The sequence below is a fragment of the Ambystoma mexicanum genome, chromosome 4q, assembly GCF_040938575.1.
Source record: "Ambystoma mexicanum isolate Mex_15411 chromosome 4q, UKY_AmexF1_1, whole genome shotgun sequence".
Classification (NCBI taxonomy): domain Eukaryota; kingdom Metazoa; phylum Chordata; class Amphibia; order Caudata; family Ambystomatidae; genus Ambystoma; species Ambystoma mexicanum.
This window is the reverse complement of record NC_090928.1, coordinates 1287389408-1287410574: the sequence shown is the minus strand read 5'-3', so window position 1 is coordinate 1287410574 and position 21167 is coordinate 1287389408. Positions and strand designations below refer to the sequence as shown.

Here is a 21167-nt window from a genome sequence, read left to right as displayed (position 1 = left end):
CATGCGAAAACAAAGGGGAGATGCCACCCCTTACTGGAGCTTTAAAAAGAGGTCCAAGTGTCCTCCAAAACAAAAGTAATGCAGGAGGTGAGTGAGAATGCGGACTTCAGAGTCAATGAGCCGTCCGAGTCAATGAAAAAATCCAAGTGAGTCCATCAGTAGTGTTGGGAGGCTAACAACAGAGGGGGTAAGATTTGCATAAATAAAATCTCCCTTGCCGGCCTCAATAGAAATCCCAGCAGTCAGCATTCATGGCTTCCTTGGAATTAAATAAACCCCCATACCCTCCGTAAATGACAGCAATGTAAGCGCAAGATTGTAACTTCGCAAGACGCACAGTAAGCAACTTGTCACATTGTCCCCCCTACTGCAGAATATCATTCTTCGGTCTGACTAGTTAAATTTTCTTTCAGAGTTTCCGTCTGAGCATGGTTCAGTTCGGCATTTTGTCCTTGCCTTACAAGTTCCTCGATGCCTGCTGTGATGAATTGAGGGATTTTGCTGCTTCTCCCAAAGTGGGAGCACTACCCTGTGAGGCTAGGAAGGGGAGTCCCCTCACCGGCAGCGACTCCCCCTTTGGGGACAAGTACTCCCGTTCCTGTGAGGAACTCCCTAAACCGTTTCTCATGACCATACTTTCTTTGCTGAATCAGAAGCTAGTGAAAATGATTTCTGGAAAAAAGATAGACTGAACCAGTTCACCAGTAGAGGGTTAAGGGGGGGGGGGATTCTCCTGGTACTTTTTCATTTGGATGTTGAACCCTTTTGTAGATTAGTGGTAGGGTTAGAGTAAGTTTTTGGACAGTGGACGGATACTTTTGATTTGGACAAACATCCTAATAAAGAGCACCTGAGTTGATATTGGTTTAGGGAGGGATAACCCTTTAGAGATAGGGAGAGGTAGGTTCTTTCCTTTATTTCTTATATAAAACTTTGCTGAAACATGCTATCCCTTTATTCGACTCCTTACTCCAGCACACCAAAACCCCCTCTGTTAGTCATGTGGCTAGGCTAGCAGCATATATGCGGTTGCGTAATATGGCTTAAACATTGTAGAAACCATATTGCCTAGCTGTGCTTTATTTTGATCCAGTCTTCCATTCGTAAAAAGAAGAATGTTTGTTTGCCTCAAAGGCATGAGTGATTTTATGTCTGTCGTCCCAGTGTGCATGGAAGGAAGTGAACATATTTTGTCACTGTATGCCGACATACTAGGACTTTGGGACTTTGCCCAAACTCCCACCGGTTTTCCTGCTGTTCCTGTAGCATATTGGGACTGTGCGCCTGATCCTTCTAGGTGATGAGCTAGCTTGTGTTGCTTTAGCGCTTCCTGCTTTCCCTCCCAAAAGAATTCTAACCAGCGGGCCAAAATTCAAGCTCCCCGCTTTGTCCTTGTGGCGCTTCAGAGACTTTGGCCACATGGCTTTGGTGCAATTGCAGGACCCCACGGTCCACCTCCCTGAGGTCACGCCACCGTTGGCTTCTTTCCCACTCTTCTACCGGTCAGGAGCTTGGCCTCCACTGCAGTACTCTGCCGCCCATTCCTGCATGTCCCGCCGCTGTGGATCAGTGTTCTTGCAGCTTTGCGTTCCCAGGTCCGGGCTTGCTTCCCAGGCTGGGCTGGCTTCACGTCAGCTGCTCTCATTATTTCCCGGTCCTTTCTTACTCTTTATTTCCTGTGGCTAGTTCCTCCCCAGCGTAAAGTCAGTCCTTCTTTACTGTTGTTCAGATAATCTTTATGCATCCTGGGGCCAACTCCTCCCAGTACTATGCTAAGGCAATCTATTATTACTCTTCAAGTTTCTTTGGCTCTTCGTTGTCTGGGTCATATTAATTCGTAGATCAAAGACAGAACAGACATTGCCGTAAAACAGTGTTATCAGTGATTTTTGACAGAGACTTCTTCCCAAAAGAAAAAGGTTATTTTACGCCCTGAAGAAGGCCTAAAAAACCTAACAGCACTAGGGATAGTGCAGTATGGAAAATAAAGGCCAAAACATATGTCGACTTTTTATGAAGCGTTAATGTCGAGCTTCATTTCACCTTTATTGGAAAAACCCACTATAGGTGTTCCACAAAACATGTCACTTATATGTGGTTGTGTTTGCTCAAGATCGATAATTTTTCTATTGAAAGAACGGATAACAATAATTGTTGTCTCTACCAGTGCCAATATGAATTTTTGTGAAACACATTGATTTTGATCTATAGGATATGGACTCAAGTCACTTACTAACCCCACTGTTGCATTAATGGTCTGTTGTTTCTGTGTTTTTGATCAATCGTTTTTAGATGTATTTCATGTATTGGTAAATTGATTCGTTTTTTGAGATTCAAACTCTTGTGTAGATTCTGTCTTTTGCTCAACTAAATAAGAGCAGAAAGAGTGCACTTTCTGTTGAACAATTTGGGATAAAGAGAGGGGTAATCAACATTGTGGTGCTTTCCGTCTGTGCTACTGTCCCTTCTTTTCAAGATTGATCCCCGGAACCAACAAAATTGCGAGTACCCAATGTCTTTACCCATTGTCCAATTAGGGATAACTTTTGGTTTCACTCATGCCTTACGCCTTAACTCACTGGCACTGGACCAGATGGTCCTACCCACTTGCTGGGCCACACAAAGGCATAGCTAGCCTGTGAAAACTTCGGCTTTCCTAGACAAGTGCATGGTCATATATGTGATTTTCTAAACTGGCAAGGCAAGATAAAGGCCAAACAACAACATGGCAAAAGAACAAGCAAAAATCTCACTCCCTTGCCATTGTAAGGCACTAGCTACGTTTAGTAGCCATACGCGGTAAACCTAAAAATAAAACAAACAAAAATTTAAAAAATATCATTGTTGCCATCAGCTTGTCTTTTGGCACATATAAAAGTAACCAAAACTCTCAAGTGTAAAAGGCTAGGGTGATACACATGTATCACCATTGAACTGCATTGTAAGATGTTGTGTGTAATGTACAAAGGTTACAAAAGAGTGAAAGTTAAAAGGAAAATCTAGTTTCCCAGTAGTGCTAGTCTGAAGGACTGATCAGTTTCCCCTAAACAAATTAGCAAAAGGCCAGGGTAGTGATGCTGAAGGTTTCACTTCCCTGTAAAAAGTCAGGGCAGGTTCAAAAACAAAGCAGACAGATTATGGGTGCCTGGAATATTGAGGGAAAGTTGCCAAAAAAGAAAGCTTTCCTAACACTGCCTTTAGAAGTCTTAAGTTCTCTGAAGGCAGACTACAGAAAAAAGCCACTTTGCGGCTCTAGATTAAGCCTGGCAGAGATTGAAAAATAAAATCCCAAACCCATACAATCCAGCAGAATCAACAGGGGCTACCACATCAGGCAATAAGTGTGCTTTTTTTCAGAACACTGGGTTGTCCTTATTGAATGTTCCCAAATAAAATGCCGCCCCACCCCCCTTACCTGGATTCTCAGTCTACTTACTCTTTCACTTAATGTAAAGCACCCTGCAAGGGACTGATGTGCTCGCTGCTGATGCCTTCCTCTGTTTACTTAATCCACATATTCACTCCCTTTCTCCATTAATGACAGTGCAGATTAGGGTGAGTAATTTACCATGCATCCATAGTGGAGGGGTTGAGGGCTCCATGTGGTGTGCCTAGGTCTCCTGCCGTAGCCGACCTCACCCCTGCCTTCTGTATTGCAGTGTCTGAGGTCCTGTTTTGCAATGAGGCTTAATGTGGATGATCTGCTCATTCTGACCTTTTCTTTGCTGCAGCTGGTGTACGAGTTTTTCCTTCGGTTTCTGGAGTCTCCTGATTTTCAGCCAAATGTTGCCAAGAAATACATTGACCAGAAGTTTGTGATGTCGGTAAGAATTGAAAATGCAGAGTAAGGTTTTGGAATAGATGAGCATGAAGCCCCAGAACATCTGGTGTATGTGCTCATATATTGTTATTGTGGAACTGCATGCTACATTTTTTAATGGCATGTGTTGATATTGTAATGTTGCTAGAATATAGTGTAACATGGTTGTTTTTCTGTGTGAAAATCAATCTTCAAAACAATGATTTGTGGTAGTGCTGTCCAGTCTGAAATTGCAAATGACCGCTTATTGACTTATTGTAGACCATTTTGTGCATAGAAAAAGTTTTGCATTGTAAAGTAACAATTGGGTCTATGTCTTGCCCTTCAAACTGTTGGGTCTGTTCAGTTCAATAGATGGAAGTGCAAATATTCCATCTTTGAGGAAATACCCATTGATGTGCCATAGGTCCAAGGAAGCAGAAGCAAGGGATTTGGCAGCATTGCTCTGGCAGACATGTTATCATGCATGGCTCATTGTGATCAATCCCTGGCGCCTTGAAGCAGCGCCTAGTTCTCTAAGGCCTCTTGAGATCCCTCAGCCGTACAGTCGGTGCAATTTATGAAATTCAAGACCAATCGCTATTTCGGTGCTCATGTGCACCCAAAGATTTGCTTCAAAGACCGCTTGTTTAGTTGGTACAATCCCTCTCTGATCCTTACAGATGTTGGGGTTTGTCATTACTCCGCCCAGCTGGGTTGAATTTCATCAAATGAACAGTATTAAATGAGCAAATCCAGCACTGGCTGCTTTACAATGATGACATAGTGGTGGGTATATACATGAACCAGGTTGTGGGGGAATGAAATGGGGGCAGCAAGAGCACAGGTAGCAATGAGAATGCATCGATTGTATGCAGGTCTGTAGAGGTGGAAGAGGAGTGAGGATTCAGAGGAAGGGATGATGCAGTGGAATGTTTAAAGAGCCTTTTCTATGGGGAGCAGGTGATTTTTAAGAGCAGTGTTTAAGCCCTGCACTTTAGACCTTTTCATTGTCTGGGGAAGGGCCTTTGTCTTGTGGGTCAAGGATGGTGGTGAACAAAAAGGGACAGCCCTGGAATGGGAAAGACTAAAGGGCTGGGCAAACACTGGAACAGGGGGGGGGGGGGAATTGTCCTACCCTCTATAATTCAAATCTTAGCAATAATTGAATGCAGGTATATTTAAACCCTTGTGACAACAAACATCAATGGGGCACATAAAAATTTGTCCCATTGGGAAGCAACCTGGAAAAAACACATGAACATTGTTATATTCAAACAGCTTTTTTTATTAGGCTTATTTAAAGCAGCCTGTCATATGAACAGTTGTGCTCGAAATATGATGCTAAAACATGAAAGTTTTAAAGCATTGCAAGTGACCATATAATTGTGGAACACAATAGGTGCACATTGGTTGCATAACAAGTGGTGAGAGAACCATATATATAGATGGAATGGTAACAAAGTCTAGGTGAGTACTCTGATGGGAGTGACCTCGCTTGGTAGGATCTGCTTGGTGAAGCAGGCTGGATGTAAGGAGAGGTGCGGGCGCGACCTGCGGGGTAAGGGCGCAGTGCGGAGCATGGCGTACTCTGCAGGAACATGTGCTGGCTCTTTTGAGGCAATGAAAGGCTCCCACTACCTTTCATGGCCTTAGAAGGCGGCTTTTGAGCCAGCACAGGTTCCTGCAGAGGACGCCAGTCTCCGCACTGCGCCCTTACCCCACAGGTCGCACCCACACCTCTCCTTACATCCAGCCTGCTTCACCACGCAGATCCTACCAACCCAGGATCTGGACGTCTGCATTGCTCCTAACTATCGTGGATCCAAAGGTCGCCTCATCCTGACTCCATATCGTGACAATCCCGAGGATACCCGCCCCCACAGGGCCCCCCTCCTACATCAGGCGGTGACTTCTTCACAGCCTGGAGTCCGCACCCGGACTTCCACTTCACCATCCGCTGCGCCGCCACCTTATTTGAGCAGTCAGTGCATGGAACTCCCATTTGAGAGAGACCTGACTTTCATGGCCCTAGAAGAAGGCTCCCACCATCTTTGAGCCGAAACGTCCGCAGCACTCGTGTCCATCTCCCTGGCTCTGACCAAGCCTCCACCTACATCTCTAACATAAAGACGTAGACCTATCATGAGGTCATACTTCTGCCGGGCACAGGTGATCCTCGAGCGAGGTCACCCCCATCAGAGTACTCACCTAGACCTTTTTATCATTGTATCTATATGGTTCTCTAACCACTTGTTATGCAACCAATGTGCACCTATTGTGTTCCACAATTATATGGTCATTTGCAATGCTTTTGAACTTTTCATGTTTTTGCATCATATTTTGAGCACAATTGTTCATATGACAGGCTGCTTTAAATAAGCCTAATAAACAGCTAAATAATAAAAAGCTGTTTGAATATAACAGAATGTTCATGTGTTTTTTCCAGGTTGCTTCCCAATGGGACAAATGTTTATGTGCCCCATTGATGTTTGTTTTCACAAGGGTTTAAATATACCTGCATTCAATTATTGCTAAGATTTGAATTATAGAGGGTACGACAACCCCTCTGTTCCAGTGGGTCAAGGATGGAACAGAACAAATCGGAGTGAGTAAAAGGTGGACGTTGAGTGTTTGAGGGGGGCTTAGAGTTGCAGATTGCGAGATGCAAAGTAGTGCAAGTCAACGTTCATTATAGTGAGGCGGTTATAACCCATGGATGGCTTTGAAGAAGGAATAGTGCTTCATAGCGCACTACTCCACATGCGGTGAACCAGGCAAGAGGGGAGCAGAGCAAAGAAGGTTGGAGAGATTGTTGGTTGTGAAGTGGAGTCCAATAACGAGGCTGGAGCATTAGTTCAGTCTTTCTGAAAACTAACTGGGAGGTCAAAAATGTGGTGGAGTGAAAGGAATAGTACGGCCGGATCTTTCGGACGTAGTGGGAGTGGAACTAATGAATTGGTTAGTGTGAAATCACTGCCAAAGAGGACCATGAATATGCAAACTTTGGGCGATGGCCTGAGATGATCCGGGTTAAAGAATAAGGGTAGGTTTTGGTAGAAGGGTGCGAGATTAGAAACGGGAAATGTGCATAGCTTGAATTAGGGTATCCTCCAACGTGTGCCCGCGTGATCATAGATGGGTTTAGGGAGGGTTAACAGCAGGTGTCTACATGCAAGACCCAACGCAATTCGTCAGGTCTGTACCATAGATGAGGGACTAAATCGTATGATGCTCCTTTGTGTCTAAAAGCACTCGACAGCCACACAGGAGGTGCTCGATATGTCATTGATCCAGGCTAGCCATACTACACCCCATGCGGTGCACCTCCTATCCAAAGGAAAAAAGAACCTCAGGAAAATAACACCTGTCTCACTTTGCTCCATGAAGAAGGGAGCTGAATCGGGAGCACTGAAGAAATGCCTGCGCCTCCCTCCTTGCTTGACGTCAACCTGCTAAGACGAAGTCTATACAGCCTCTACACTTGCCAGACCACCCATTGGCCCCCAGTGTATCGCAGGCAATGGGTGTCCAGCTCTGCCCTACGGATCGGGCGTTCTTTGCTCAGAAATCTGCCGAGATGAGCTTCAGCGTGGAGGGACGCACCTGCAAGCAACATGGAAGTGACCAATACCATTGCCGGTGTTGGTTTAGGTGCTCGGAGCAGTGATTTTTGCTTGCTTGCGTTCCTCTGCGAGCGGATATCTCTCAACCCAATGAATCCGTGTCACCCGATAGATATGGTGTTTGGGCTCTCAGGATCTGGCAGCTAACAGTGTGCCCCAAGTATTTCTAGGATTTTAAAAAACAAAGTAATATGCCATTTAATGTATTAAATCCTTTTACTCTGTTTTAATATTGCAACGTTACTAGGATTCTATGTAATTGCATATTTCGCTTTCAGATGCTTTCTCATGGTTATAGTCTTGGGAGCATAGCTCAGGGGCAACATGCTCCCCTTGGAAGCAAGACGACATGTAGAAACGCAGGTTTGATTCCCCGGTCCGCGCTTATAAACCTCTCGCTATTAAGCGCGTTATAAATAACCTATCATATCATAGTATAACATAGGTCCTGTATTTGGGGTGATTCACTACTTCCAATCCCTTCTACTTACTTCCCAGGAGTATTACAACGAGTATAGTAGTTTTACTCTTCGGTTGTGGTCTTTTGCACTACCTCTAGGGGTAAACTGGGTCTCTTCCAAGACACTTTACAAAATGTGCACATATACTATAATTCTGTTTTTACTTGAAATGTGTTCACTTTTATGCAATGCTTGGATTGAAGAGTGGATAAAAGCATCTTTCAGTATATCTGGGTTGCATAATTTCATGTGTGCTTGTGTTGGACTAATTATGCCTTGCTAACGTTGAGCAAAGCTGTGTTGCCATAGTCCGTTCTGGGGAAATATGGTGGACAGCCTCTGTAATCACCAAGGACGTGTCTGCTAAAGCACCACCCGAGGCTTTTTGAGTGGGAGTATTTTGTGGATTTAATGGTTTTCTGGCTGATTATGAAGCCCATAAATGCATGTTTCAGTGCACACAAATCCTGAGCATGAGAAACAGAAAAGCACTTTCAAATGTAGCATGATTGGCATGGATTTAGGGAGAATTCCCTCCATACTCGCACCATGTATGGACAAGAAAGTTGCATTTTCTTCCAGCACTGGTTGCTGGTTAGCTGTAGTCCAAGAGGTTGTATGCTGACTGGTCCTTAATGTCAGGTGTTGTTTAAAGAGGCTTTCTATTTGCTTTTTTTGCTGCCAGTGCAGCAAACCTTTTGTGTTGTAAAGACTTGTTCTGCTCTCATGAAAAAGCTAATGTAAATAACTGATCTTTCATGCTTTGAAGTAGTGGTTTGTTTCTGGCTCTCTAATTACCTTTCTGCTGCCAGAAGCCGACACCCTCATAGAATCAATGTTAACCAATACTACAAGTTACTTCATGGAGCAGGAACAGGTGGTACAAACTTGCCACAACTCGTTTTATTTCCATTGATGTTCAAGAGCATGCCTGGTAATTTCTAGAAATATTGTCAATACTGTTGTGTACTCCAAATCAAATATTTGGCAGAAATGGTTCTGGGTGGACTGAATGTGCCCACCCTGACATATGATTGTCCAGTCTCTGCTAGTCACAAAGACCTCCCATTAATTTTTCAGCCAGAATGAGCCTACAATCAAGAACCCCTTATTGTAGGTAGTAACTTGCTTAAGTGGAGATGAAATGACTAGATTGACTACTGTGATTGGAGCTTCATGGGCTTAGAATTGAATCCTGAGATGGATTGTGGCCCAAGGTGTGGCAGTTCACCTCTGTCTGGAGATAACTGTTTCTGGTTTCTTGTGCCTGGGGAGAAGGTAGTCCTTTTGTCTGAATTGAGTTGGTTTGCAGTGTGATGGCCGGATTAGTGCTGGATCTCACAGTTTTACCTTTTAAATTGACAGCTTTCTTTTTCTTTTGTTGCGTAATACAGCTGCTGGATCTGTTCGACAGTGAAGACCCACGAGAGCGGGACTTTCTAAAGACCATTTTACATCGAATCTATGGCAAGTTCCTGGGCCTTCGAGCATACATCAGGCGGCAAATCAATAACATATTTTACAGGTTGGTGGTTTCCTGGATAAACCAACAGCTCAACGCATTGTTTGCGTGCCATGTAGACACTTGATTCGGGTAGCCATGATCTAGCATGGGTGTAGACCTGCTGTAGCCCGACGTCAAGACAAACAGTGGTTGCTAAAGATTTGAAGTTTTAAGTATTCTGTTTGCAGTGCAAAGAGCTACATTGTGTACATCTTTTTTTTTTTGTAAAAAATATTTTTGAATTCCATTCACCAACTTTGGATTAGTTGCATTGTGGGTGGGAGCATCACGTCTGCAGATGTGTATGGCTGGAGCAAGAAGAATTATGTAGATTGTGTATTAAAATGGATTTTCAGAACCAGCTGTGATGAATCCTATGGTGTCCTCACTCCTTTCCCGGCGGTGGCTTCTTCCCCATGTGGCATGGGGACAGCAGCTGCTACTTGATCCTGACACTGGGTGTGGCTATATGAGGGAGGATCACATGAGTGGAGGCAGCCCTCGGGCGGGTATCATGACATCATTGTACATGGTATCCACCCTTTTTCTTTTGAGGATACCCCCGCCATTCTGCATGCCTTTATTCCATATCGTCATACCTCCCCTCACTCACCTAGGAAAGGTACCGGTAACTCTCTCACAGGATCTTTAAGTCCTTAAAATCTGACTTGCCTATCAAGACTCCTGAAACACCTTTCCAGACTCGGGATACAAGTCCTTTTAAGATCACTGAAAACATCTTTTCAGTCTTTGCAAACAAGACCTCAGAAACCAACTACCATTGCCCTAAAAACAAAAGTACTGTGACTAAAAAGAAATGAGCGGAGTAATGAAGATTACTCAAAGCCAGGAGCGCACACTGCTAATGTGCAAGTTTCATACCGGGAGATTTAAACCTGCAGACCAGCTGACAGGCGCTCGAAGACGCTGGCTGGAGAACGCTACTTCTCTCGGTGTTGACAGAGGAATCGTGGCATTGGAGCAGTGTCCATGGAGCCAACCAGTTCCCTGACATTGAAGAAGGGAGCAGACTGTAAGAGGGAGCACACTGTGCGAATGCCAGAAGCAAGCTGATGGGTTCTTGGCCTTCTCGGGTACTCGAAGGCAGCCTCCACGCCACTGAATCCCAGGAGGACACAAAGCGAGTGCATGGAAGCCGCAGGTGACAGATGCGGAGAAGCTCAGGAGGCGAGAGGGAACGAAACCCTGAGAGACCGCCACCGGCTTGCCGCAAGAGTAACCACACACTCCAGCAAGAACCAGTGAGTCCACCCGAGAGAAGAGGGGACACCGGGGCGTTTGGCAGCCTTGCCAACACCTAACAAACGTGAATGGAGTATATGAGAGATCGAACAAATTAACAATTCTTAAAGAAGCAAAGTAGAATAAGAATAAGTGACTTTGAAGTTTGTGAGTGTATGCAGTACACTTATGAGAGAAGTCCTGGCAGGGCGAGTACACCATGCATCATCAAGTTGAACAGTGTGTATTATACAGTATTCAAGGAAGTCCTTATAAGGATACATCAGGACTACCAAAAGACTGTTGAAATATATTGAACCATACAGAGAGACTGACATGCGTGCGCGCGCACAGACTGACGCTTAAGACTGCACTGGTTATCCCCCTTCTGAAGAAACCCACTCTGGATCCTTCTAATTTCTGCCCTATTTCTCTTCTTCCCTTCTGGATGAAACTCTTGGAGTCACTGGTCTCTCCTATTCTGTCCTCTTTTTTTTGGTATCTTCCAGGATGCTGGACCCGGCCCAATCTGTCTTTCATCCTGGCAGGGGCACGGAGAGTGTTCTTGTCTTAATGCGGGATGATGTGGCCAGTCTGATGGATGGGGGGAGGGTGTCGGCTTCCTGATTCTTTTAGATCTTTTAGCAGTTTTCGAGACCGTGGACCATGCTACCCTGCTTGCATGCCTGGTCTAGATTGGTGTTTCGGGTCAGGTACTGGCCTGGTTCAGCTCCTTTTTAGCCGATCGATCCCAAACTCTTTATCTCCCCCCATTCGCGTCCAGGCCCCGTCACCTTAGCTGTGGTGTTCCCAGGGGTCTGATCTGTCCCCCATTCTTCAAGATTTATATCTTTCTGTTACACCTCATCCGCTCCTTCGGCATCAGGTGCTATTTGTATGCCGACAATACCAAATTACTGATTTGTCTCAACCTTAATCAGTCTGACTTAATCAGTCTGAGGTGTCAGCCTGCCTGCATAAGTGCTTGACAGCTGTGGGGGAGTGGATGAAACTGAATGGGGATAAAACAAAGTGCTGGGGGTGGGTTCTCCTCACGATCCCTCACTCTGGGGTTTCTCTTTCTGGCCGTCTTCCTTGGGTCTGCTTCCAGTACCTACGACCAAGGTAAAAAATCTGGGTGTTATGTCTGCCGACCTGGCCATGGTGGCACAGGTTTCTGCGGTATGCCAGATGGGCCATTTCAGTTGAAAATCCTACGAAAGGTGTTCCACCTGATTCCAACAAGGCTACAGCCCCCAGTGGTGGCGGCTATGATTTTGAGCAGGCTGTCTATTGCAACTCCTTGTACTTAGTGCAGCCTAAGAGGTTGGTAGCCCGTTTACGTCTCCAGAATTTGGCCGCCAGGGTGGCAACGGGTACCCCTTATGGGTCCCACATTTCCCCTGTCTTGCGTGCCCTTCACTGGCTCCCAATGGCCCAGCGCATCCAGTTTAGGCACTGTGCATTGTACATCGCGCCTTACATGATCAGGGTGCAGAGTATCTGCATGTTAAATTTGAGCGCTATGTTCTTAACAGCCCCTTGCGGTCTGCGGCAGCGAGCATACTGCGTGTGCCTTCCTTTCGATTGACTCAGGTGGGCGGCCACGCCTTTTTCGATTGCAGCAGCACAATTGTGGAACTCTCTCCCTTCTCCTATGAAGCTGCTGTCAAATCATCTTGCTTTTCGTAAAGCGTTAAGACATATTTATTCTGAGCGGTCTACTTCCTGGCTATAGTGTGGTGTTCTGTGTGTGGCTTTTCCCTCTCTAGTGCCATAATGCCTCCGCTATGGGTTGGGTGGCCACCAGGGCACAGGGAGTCATTGGCCATTTTGGAAGGACAGATGGCCACTCTCAACTTCAGTACATGGGGAGGGTTGGGTGGACTTTGGGGCACAGTGTAAAGACTGGTAGGGGGTGTCTGTACTTCCGCTTTCTATATGGTAGAGGAGAGGCACAGCGGACCCCAGCCAAGATTCTTTATTTGGTAGCAATGGACGAGCAATAAAGGCCTAGCTTCTCAGGAGGTGATGCGGGCTGGTTCTTAAGTACAGTGTAGTCCCCGAACCCCCACAAAGGAATGTTCACACTCTGTATTACTGAAAACAGTCTTTATATAATTAATATTCTCCAGCATGGGGTCTGGCATGGATTCACATGCTCATGAATATTCCCCGTCGTCAGGCAGGGAATCCTCGGTAAAGAAAAAAGAACCAGTATCAGTTTCGTTTCTGATCTGTCTTTCGTAGTAATAACCAATCACTGGTCTCTGCGTCATACTGACCACAGCCAATGACTGCCCTCTACCTAAGCACCGCCTCTGGCAGCCGCCATCAGATTTGGAAGCACGTGAAGTGGCAGTATGACCAAGTGAAGAGCCGCAGAGGGGTAGGCGGGAGGGTTCGCATGTGAATCCATGCCAGACCCATGCTGGAGAACAACAGTTACAGGTAAGTAACTTGTTCCTTCTCCAGCATGGGGTCTGGCATGGATTCACATGCTCATGAATAAAGAATACATAGCAGTACACACATGCACAACCACGGGAGGTGGCAAAGGCTCAACATTAAGCATTACATCAAACTCAACATTAAGCATCTTACCTCCTCACCAGGCTCACCTCAGGCGAACAGGTTGCGCAGCACTGCTTGGCCGACCCTGGACTCCTCCCTGGAATCCCGATCGACGCAGTAGAATTTCGTGAAGGTGTGCGTCGACCTCCACGTAGCAGCCCTGCATATGTCCAGCAGGGGCACACCAGAAAGGAACGCCGTGGTAGCTGCGATCGCTCTGGTGGAATGGGCTCTCGGACGGCCAGGCAGCGGTCGATTTGCCAACCGATGACAGCACATGATACAGCCGGAGAGCCATCTGGAAATGGAAGCCTTCGAGAGAGCCTTCCCCTGATTGACAGGTCCAAAATTCACAAAGAGTTGTGACGTCTTCCGAAAACACTTCGTGCGGTCCACGTAGAACTTCAGCGCTCTAGCCACATCCAGCGAGTGCAAAGTCCTCTCAGCCGGCGACGAAGGCGACGGGAAGAACACAGGCAACACCAAGGGTTCGTTGAGATGGAAGTCCGACGGTACCTTGGGCATGAAGGAGGGGTTCGTCCTGAGCACTACCCTCGTGTCGTGAAAAGTCAAGTACGGGGCCTTGCAGGAAAGGGCCTGGATCTCTCCCACCCGTCGTGCGGAGGTGATGAAACGCTGTTTTCCACGACAGAAACTTCAACGGGGCCGAGTGCAGAGGCTCGAACGGAGGTCCCATGAGCTTGGTCAGCACCACGTTGAGCTCCCACGCCGGGGCCGGCGCCTTCACCGGCGGGAACGATCTGAACAGTCCCTTCATGAACTCTTTCACCAGACGATGAGACCACAAGGACGTCCGGCCCGTGGTTCTGGTGTATCGGGAGATCGCAGCAAGATGAATCTTGATGGACGCGTGTGCCAGTCCAGCTTTGGCCAGCGTCAGCAGGTACGGCAGTACTTGGGGAGCCGTAATCCGTAGAGGGTTAATCTTCTGTGCGTGGCACCAGACAGAGAACCTCTTCCATTTGTGTCCGTAGCATTTAAGAGTCGAGGACGCCCTGGCCTTTGCAAGAACCTCTCTGCAGTCGGCCGGTATGTCGTATCCTCCAAACTCTAGCGCCGCAGGAGCCAGGCCTGCAAGTTCAGCGATTTCGGGTCGTGGTGGAGGATGGCGCCTCCTTCCCTGGAGAGTAGATCCGCGTCCACCGGCAGCTTGATTGGCGGGGACGCTGACAAGTCCAGAAGGTCCGGGAACCATATCTGCCTCGGCCACGCAGGTGCGACAAGGATCATCCTGCACCGTGACCTCTTGAGCTGGTTGTCGAGCCGGATTAGCAGTGGCAAAGGAGGGAACGCGTAGAGGAACAGGCCCTCCCAGGGGAACGAGAAGGCATCGCCCATGCTCCTCGCCTGGGGAAACCTGCTGACGAACCTCCGGCACTTGGAGTTTGTCGCCGTCGCGAACAGGTCGATCTGGGGTGTGCCCCACCGTCGGAAGAGGCGATCCACTAGATCCTGCCGTAGTTCCCATACGTGGCACGAGCGCAGCTCCCTGCTGAGTGAGTCGGCGATGGTGTTTTTTTTATCCCTGCCAGATGAAACGGCACCAGAAACATCCTTTGGGCGACGGCCCAATGCCACAGGTCCTGCGCCTCCTTGGACAGCGCTGGAGACCTGGTTCCGCCCTGTTTCCTGATGTAAAACATGGTGGTGGTGTTGTCGGTGAAGATCCTCACCACCTTGCCCTTGAGGGACGGAAGGAAGGACCTGAGGGCCCAGAACACTGCACGGAGCTCCAGGACGTTGATATGGAGGTACTTCTCCGTCGGGAGCCAAAGGCCTCTCGCGTGCAGATTTTTGGTGTGCGCTCCCCACCCTTCCAGGGAGGCATCCGTGGTCACTGTCTCCTGGTGGTCTGGGGTCTGGAAGTCCATGCCCGCCATCAGATGCGCGCGGTTGCCCCACCACCGGACCGCTCGGCGGAAACTCTCGTCGAGTGTGATTCTCTCCTCGAAGCCGCCCGTCGTTTGGATCCAGCGCGCGTCCAGGAACTCCTGCAACGGGCGCATCCGGAGCCTGCACATGGGAATGAGGTAGATGCAAGAAGACATTATTCCGAGGAGGGACTTGATGGACCTCACCTTGGCCGCGTCGGAAAGCAACATCCGCTGTACCTTGCCCAGAATGGACCTGGTCCTTTCCTCCGACGGGGAGGCCAGAAGGGACACTGTGTCGAGCTTCGCTCCCAGAAACAGTGCGTTTTGCGCGGGTACCAGGTGGGACTTGGCGTAGTTCACGGAGAATCCCAGGTCCGTGAGAAGTTGGACGGTCCTTGCTGTGTGCTCCACGGCGAGCTCCCTCGTCTTGGCTCGGATGAGCCAGTCGTCCAGGTAGGGGTAGACGTGGATCCCCTCGCGGCGCAGCTGCGCCGCCACCGGTGCAAGGCACTTGGTGAATACCCTGGGTGCCGACCGTAGTCCGAAGGGGAGGGCTTTGAACTGGTAGTGACGCCCTTGGACCACAAACCTGAGGAATTTTCGGTGCCCCTTTAGGATGGGAATATGGAAGTAGGCATCCTCCAAATCCAACGACGACAGGAAGTCTCCTTCCTCCAGCTGCCCCAGGACGTGCTGGAGGGTGACCATCCGGAACTTCTGCGCCTTGATGAACTTGTTCAGACGTCGCAGGTCTAGGATGGGGCGCCATCCTCCCGTCTTCTTCTTCACGAGGAAGTATCTCGAGTAAACTCCGGAGCCCCGAAGCCTCTTTGGGACGAGTTCGATGACGCCCTTCCTGAGCATCGCCTTTACCTCCAGGAGAAGCTGAGGGACGTGAAGCTCTTTCCTGGCCACGGGGGGGACGCGCGGGCACCTTCTTTGAAACTCGAGCGCGTGGCCCCGGGCTAAGGCGTCCAGCACCCAACGGTCGGTGGAGATGGACTCCCACACGCTGACGAAGCTCGCCAGCCGGCCTCCCACCGGGGTGCTTCGGTGGGGGCCCGACCCCACGGCCGGTTCAATCCTGTTTCGACGAGGCTTTGCCGCCTTAACCTCCTTGGCGACGACGGCGGGGTCCGCCAGACTTGCCTCGTCCTCTGTAGGCCTCCTGAGACGACGAGCGGGCCGCTTGACGGTAGGTGGAAAAACCGCCGCCGGAACCTTTGGAGGCGCCCTTGCCTCCGCTGCTCCGAAAGGGCGTACGTCGTTGCTGCAGAACCCCAAGGGCCCGGGCCGTCTCAGTGTCCGCTTTAATGGCCTGAAGGGAATCGTCTACTGTTTTCCCAAACAGGTTGTTCCCGTCGAACGGCATGTCCAGGACTCTGGTCTGTACGTCTTGACGGAAGTCCGTAGCCTTGAGCCATCCACGCCGCCTAAGGCAAACGCCGTTGCCCAACTGGCGAAACCCAGTGTCGGCGATGTCCGTCGCAATAGTGATGGCGTGGTCCGACGCCACCTCGCCTTCCTGTAGGATCTCCAGGGCATCCGCCCTCTTGTCGTCCGGTAGGAAGTCCAGCAGGGGATCCAGTTTGTACCATAGCTCCCTGTCGTAGCGGGCCACGATAGCCAAGGCGTTGGCCGCTTTAATCGTCGTCGCTGCAGACGAGATGACCCTGCGTCCCATAGCGTCCAATTTCTTTCCCTCGCTGTCCGGTGGGGAAGTCGATGTGGAGGCCGCATCCCCCCCCGCTTTCTTCCAGGCCGCCGCGGAGACGACGGAGTCCGGGGTAAGCTGCGCCCGGAGGAACAGGGGGGCCGCGTCCGGGACCCGGTACTTCTTCTCGTACCGGTCTCTTCTAGCTGGCGTCGTGGAAGGGTTCTTGAGGAGGGCGAGGCCCTCATCCCAAATGTCGTCCAGTAGAGGCACCGCGAGGACCGTCTTCCTCTTGGCCTCGCGCCGTTGATAAAGGAATCCTTCCTTTTTCTTCTCCTCAGGGCAGAGTTGGAAAAGCTCGGATGCCCTGGCGATCATGGAGTGGAACGATCCAATCTCGTCGGGCGGAGAAGCCCTGGTGGGAGGTGATGACGGTAAATCCTCGTCGTATACCTCGTCGTCCGTACCCGTCGCTGCCGTGTCAGTCCCCGTATCATCCCCTCGGGTGGACGGGGAGGAGGGCTGGACGGGGCGCGACGGCTGAAAAGGAGGTGGAGGGTGAATCCTTCTTTTCTTGGGCGGGGGAGCACCAGAAGGTCCCGGTTCAGGATCCCCCGACGGGAAAGGTTCCTCCGTCGGCAACGGTAGTCTCGTCCTTATCTCTGAACATAAGGACTGTATAGCCAACAAAATGGCCGCCGAGTTGTCTTGCGGCACTGGCAGAGGGGAATCCGACGGGCGATCAGGGGCCCCGTCGGCACCCTCGACGATGTCGTCGTCACCTGCGTCGGGATCCATCCCGACGGGCCGGTCTTCTTCCACGCCAAGGCCGTGGCTTAAGACCTCTATCAGCTCTTCCTCTGAGGTTGAGGCCGAATCTACGACGACGCCCTGCCCCCCCTTTTTCTTCCCCGCCGGGGGTTTCACAGGGGTCCTGTGGCAGGGAGACTCTGAGCCCCGAGGTCGCCACCACTGGTGTAGCTTCCACAGGCTGAGCCAGGGCCGCCGCGACAGTATCGATAGAGGGCTTGGCCGGATGGATTAAGGCCTTCACCACCTTAGGTGCGCTCACCGCCTCATCCTTGAGGGGGGGGACACTGCTTCGCTCCCCCTCCGATGGGGCCTTCGAGCTCGACCGGGGCCTCTCCAGGAGCTTCGCCGGGTGCTCGCCCTTCCTCTTACCCGACCCAGAGCGCTGGCTCGTGGCTGAAGGTGCCGGGGAGGGTGCGCCCTGCCTGGCGCCCGTAGAGCCCGACCGTTCGGCGCTCCCGGTGCCAGCGGACTCGCGGTGCTTGGCCTTGTGTTGGACCCCCGTCGCCGGGGCGTCCTCAAAGGTCTTAGAAGACCGCTCGGATTTCTTCCTCTTCTTCTCACCTGACGGGCTGTTCCCTTCCAGCCAGTTGGCGAGACGTTGATGGCGGTCCTTCATGATCAGCTCCGACATGTTGCCGCAAAACGCACAGTCCTTCTCCACGTGCGTCTTGTCCTCATGTAAGCAGTAGAGACAAAAGGAGTGTTAGTCCTCCTTAAAGACGTTCTGCAGCTGGCATCCAGGGCAGATCCTGAACAGCTTTCCGGGCGTCGAGCTTCCCTTCTCCTGGGCCATGTCCGGGCCTGAGAAACTTCTGGAGTCCTCCAAAAGCGTAGCTCGACGAAATCTTCACCCTTGAGGGGCGCAGACGAATCCGACACGGGTCCCCGTTGATCGGATGGAGAGTCGGTGGAGCTTGAGGCTCTTTTGACCGAAAAAACGAAGTTTTTTGAGAAAAAACGTGAAAAAATAGCACTAACGCTCGAGAGCAATAGCACGAGGATCCCAACACATGAACGTGCAGTAAAAATCTGAAGATGTCTGCCAGAGGCGGTGCTTAGGTAGAGGGCAGTCATTGGCTGTGGTCAGTATGACGCAGAGACCAGTGATTGGTTATTACTATGAAAGACAGATCAGAAACGAAACTGATACTGGTTCTTTTTTCTTTACCGAGGATTCCCAGCCTGACGACGGGGAATATTCATGAGCATGTGAATCCATGCCAGACCCCATGCTGGAGAATATTAATTATATAAAGACTGTTTTCAGGTAAGTAACTTGTTCCTTCAAAGGTATGTACACAATCACAATAACGCACTTTGTACTTGGAAGTCAAAAATGATAAATATATACACGTCTAGAGTGGTACCACTAATGTTATCAAATCTCATTAAAGTGCATCAACTGTACGGTTAAAATGTCACACAGATCAATAACGAGTAAACCAGCAATAGAGATAGGCAGGAACGTAAGATGGTTGAAACAATAGGCAGAATGCTGACCCCTACCACGAGGCACAGTTCTGTGTGGAGATCCCCCCCCCAACCTGGGCAACCTGTAAATAAAGATATATAGCACAAGCCCAGTCCATATAATGTTTGATAGTCTTCTTCCTATTAAGGTTTTACCCCCCCAATGTACCTGGTGGCGTAGAGTTCTCCGACGATGCGCCGACCGATCCTTCTTGAGTGCCTCCCTTTCAGGCGGGAGCCGCGGATCGTCGAGAGGTGTCGGGGAACTTGGCGTTCGGTGTCGGGGAATTGACGGCCCTTCCCGAGTGCCCTCCCTTTAAGGCGGGAGTCACGGGTCGTCGAACGTCCGACGGTGAACAGGGTGAACTACGGCAAGGAAGTGACAGCTTCGTTCCTAGCGGTGCTCGTCGACGACAGAGCGTTGGCGTCCTGCAAGGAAGAGGCGTGCGGGGCACCTTGGTGACGATAGTTCTGGACCGCAAAGAGATGAACAACTGTGGCCCAGCAAGGGCGTCGAGTCGTCGGCGTCTCTGCGGTCTGTAGGTGGCGGGAAACCCACCGGTGGATGCTCCTCGGCGCGTCGACGGTCGGGCCTTCTCCAGCGGGAGACAAGCGGGTGGCGATGCAGACAAGAGCGTCCGATGATCAATGGAAGTTCTTAGGCAAACTGGAGCACGGTGGCTCCGGTCGGCGACGGCAGTCGACAGTGGCGGACAACAGTCCGGGTGCTTCTCCGTGGAGTTCCGCAGCAGTCCCCGTATCGGGTCAGCAGCCTGTCGAAGGTCTGTCTACCAGGGAGCGTTGGCAAAGATCAGCTGTGCACGATGCTCCCTCGTAGCTGTCATGATCTCTGCTTCCAAAAGGTCAGGGTTTTCCCAACTCCCTTGGAAGCAGATCCATAACCCAGGTTCCGAGTGCCAACCAGTCCCAATTGGGACCTTTTGGACCCAGTCCTGGCGCCAGTGGCACCAGGTTCATAAATATGCCCAGTCCCAGCGCTGGAAGCGCCAGGCTCATAATGCTTGGGTGGACTTACCTGCAGCAGACCATGCTACTTACTTGCCTGCCAGTTGAGTCTCTGATCCTCTTCTGTTTGGAACTACTTTTCCTGTTGGGTGGGGCAGGAGCCACTCCCTAGATTCAGAACACTGGAACTCTTCTGGAAAGCAGGAACTCTTTTCTTACCTAGGCGTGGCTGTGGAAGGAGACACCTAAGCACTACAGGAGGCTATTTAAACCACACCCGATGGATGAATCTTGCTTTGCGTTATTCTGCATCCTCAGCAGCAGAACGCTCATCGTGTCTTCTGCATCTGATCCTGGGCCTAAGGAAAAAGGCTTACCATTCTGAATCCAGTCTTCAGCAACACCTATAAAGACAAGAAAGAACAGGTTAGCATTACGGTCTTCAGTGACAGCTCTTCACTTACCTGGTCCATCGGCTGTCGCCAACGCCTCGCGCTGCATTCCGGCATCTGAAAGACAAAGGCTTACCTACTCTTCGTGCGCTCCGGAGGTCTTCACACTCCATTCCGGCATCTGAAAGACAAAAGCTTACCAACTCTTCGCACGCTCCGGAGGCCTTCGGCGCTGCATCCCGCATCTGAAAGACAAAACAAGGTGCGTTTAAAGACATTGGGGAACTTTAATACTCACGCGCCATTACTCCTTTCCACATCTAACCCAGTGGGTATTCCGGCACCCTGCAGCCGCCCCGAACTTGTACCTGCAAAATAAAAAGACAGTTAGAGCGCATCGTGAAGCAGGCAACAAGCGCTTACTTACGTGCTTCCAGGCGCTTCTATTCATCACACGGGCTCCATCTTCAACTCACTTCAGCCCGCCATCCGCCATCGCCGAAACCCTGCAAAACAAGAGACATCATTACTAAAGACTTTAAAGACATTAGAATTACTCGAAACTTACCGTTCGTGCAGTAAACGACGGACAGCAGTTCTCTGAAGTCAAGAGGCCTGCTCCCCTTATCCAGTGAAGAAACTGGTTACAGCACCCTGCCTCGAGGCAGATGGAGAGCACGGCGTTCACTTACCTAAGGTGAGAGCGTTAACCTTTGGGGTTCTACAGGAGAAGAGAAAGGGAAGAAGAGAGAGACATTCAATAACCCAGTT

The 21167-nt window shown here is 50.0% G+C and overlaps 1 protein-coding gene across 4 annotated transcripts in view; it reads left to right on the top strand.

Moving 5' to 3' along the window:
* PPP2R5D (protein phosphatase 2 regulatory subunit B'delta) overlaps positions 1 to 21167 on the top strand; it is a 741061-nt gene that overhangs the window by 390436 nt on the left and 329458 nt on the right. For all 4 annotated transcript variants that reach the window (XM_069608914.1, XM_069608915.1, XM_069608913.1 and 1 more), the window contains exons 6-7: positions 3732 to 3824; positions 9281 to 9411. In XM_069608914.1, coding sequence (XP_069465015.1) covers positions 3732 to 3824; positions 9281 to 9411 — 224 coding nt within the window. The remainder of the gene's footprint in view (positions 1 to 3731; positions 3825 to 9280; positions 9412 to 21167) is intronic.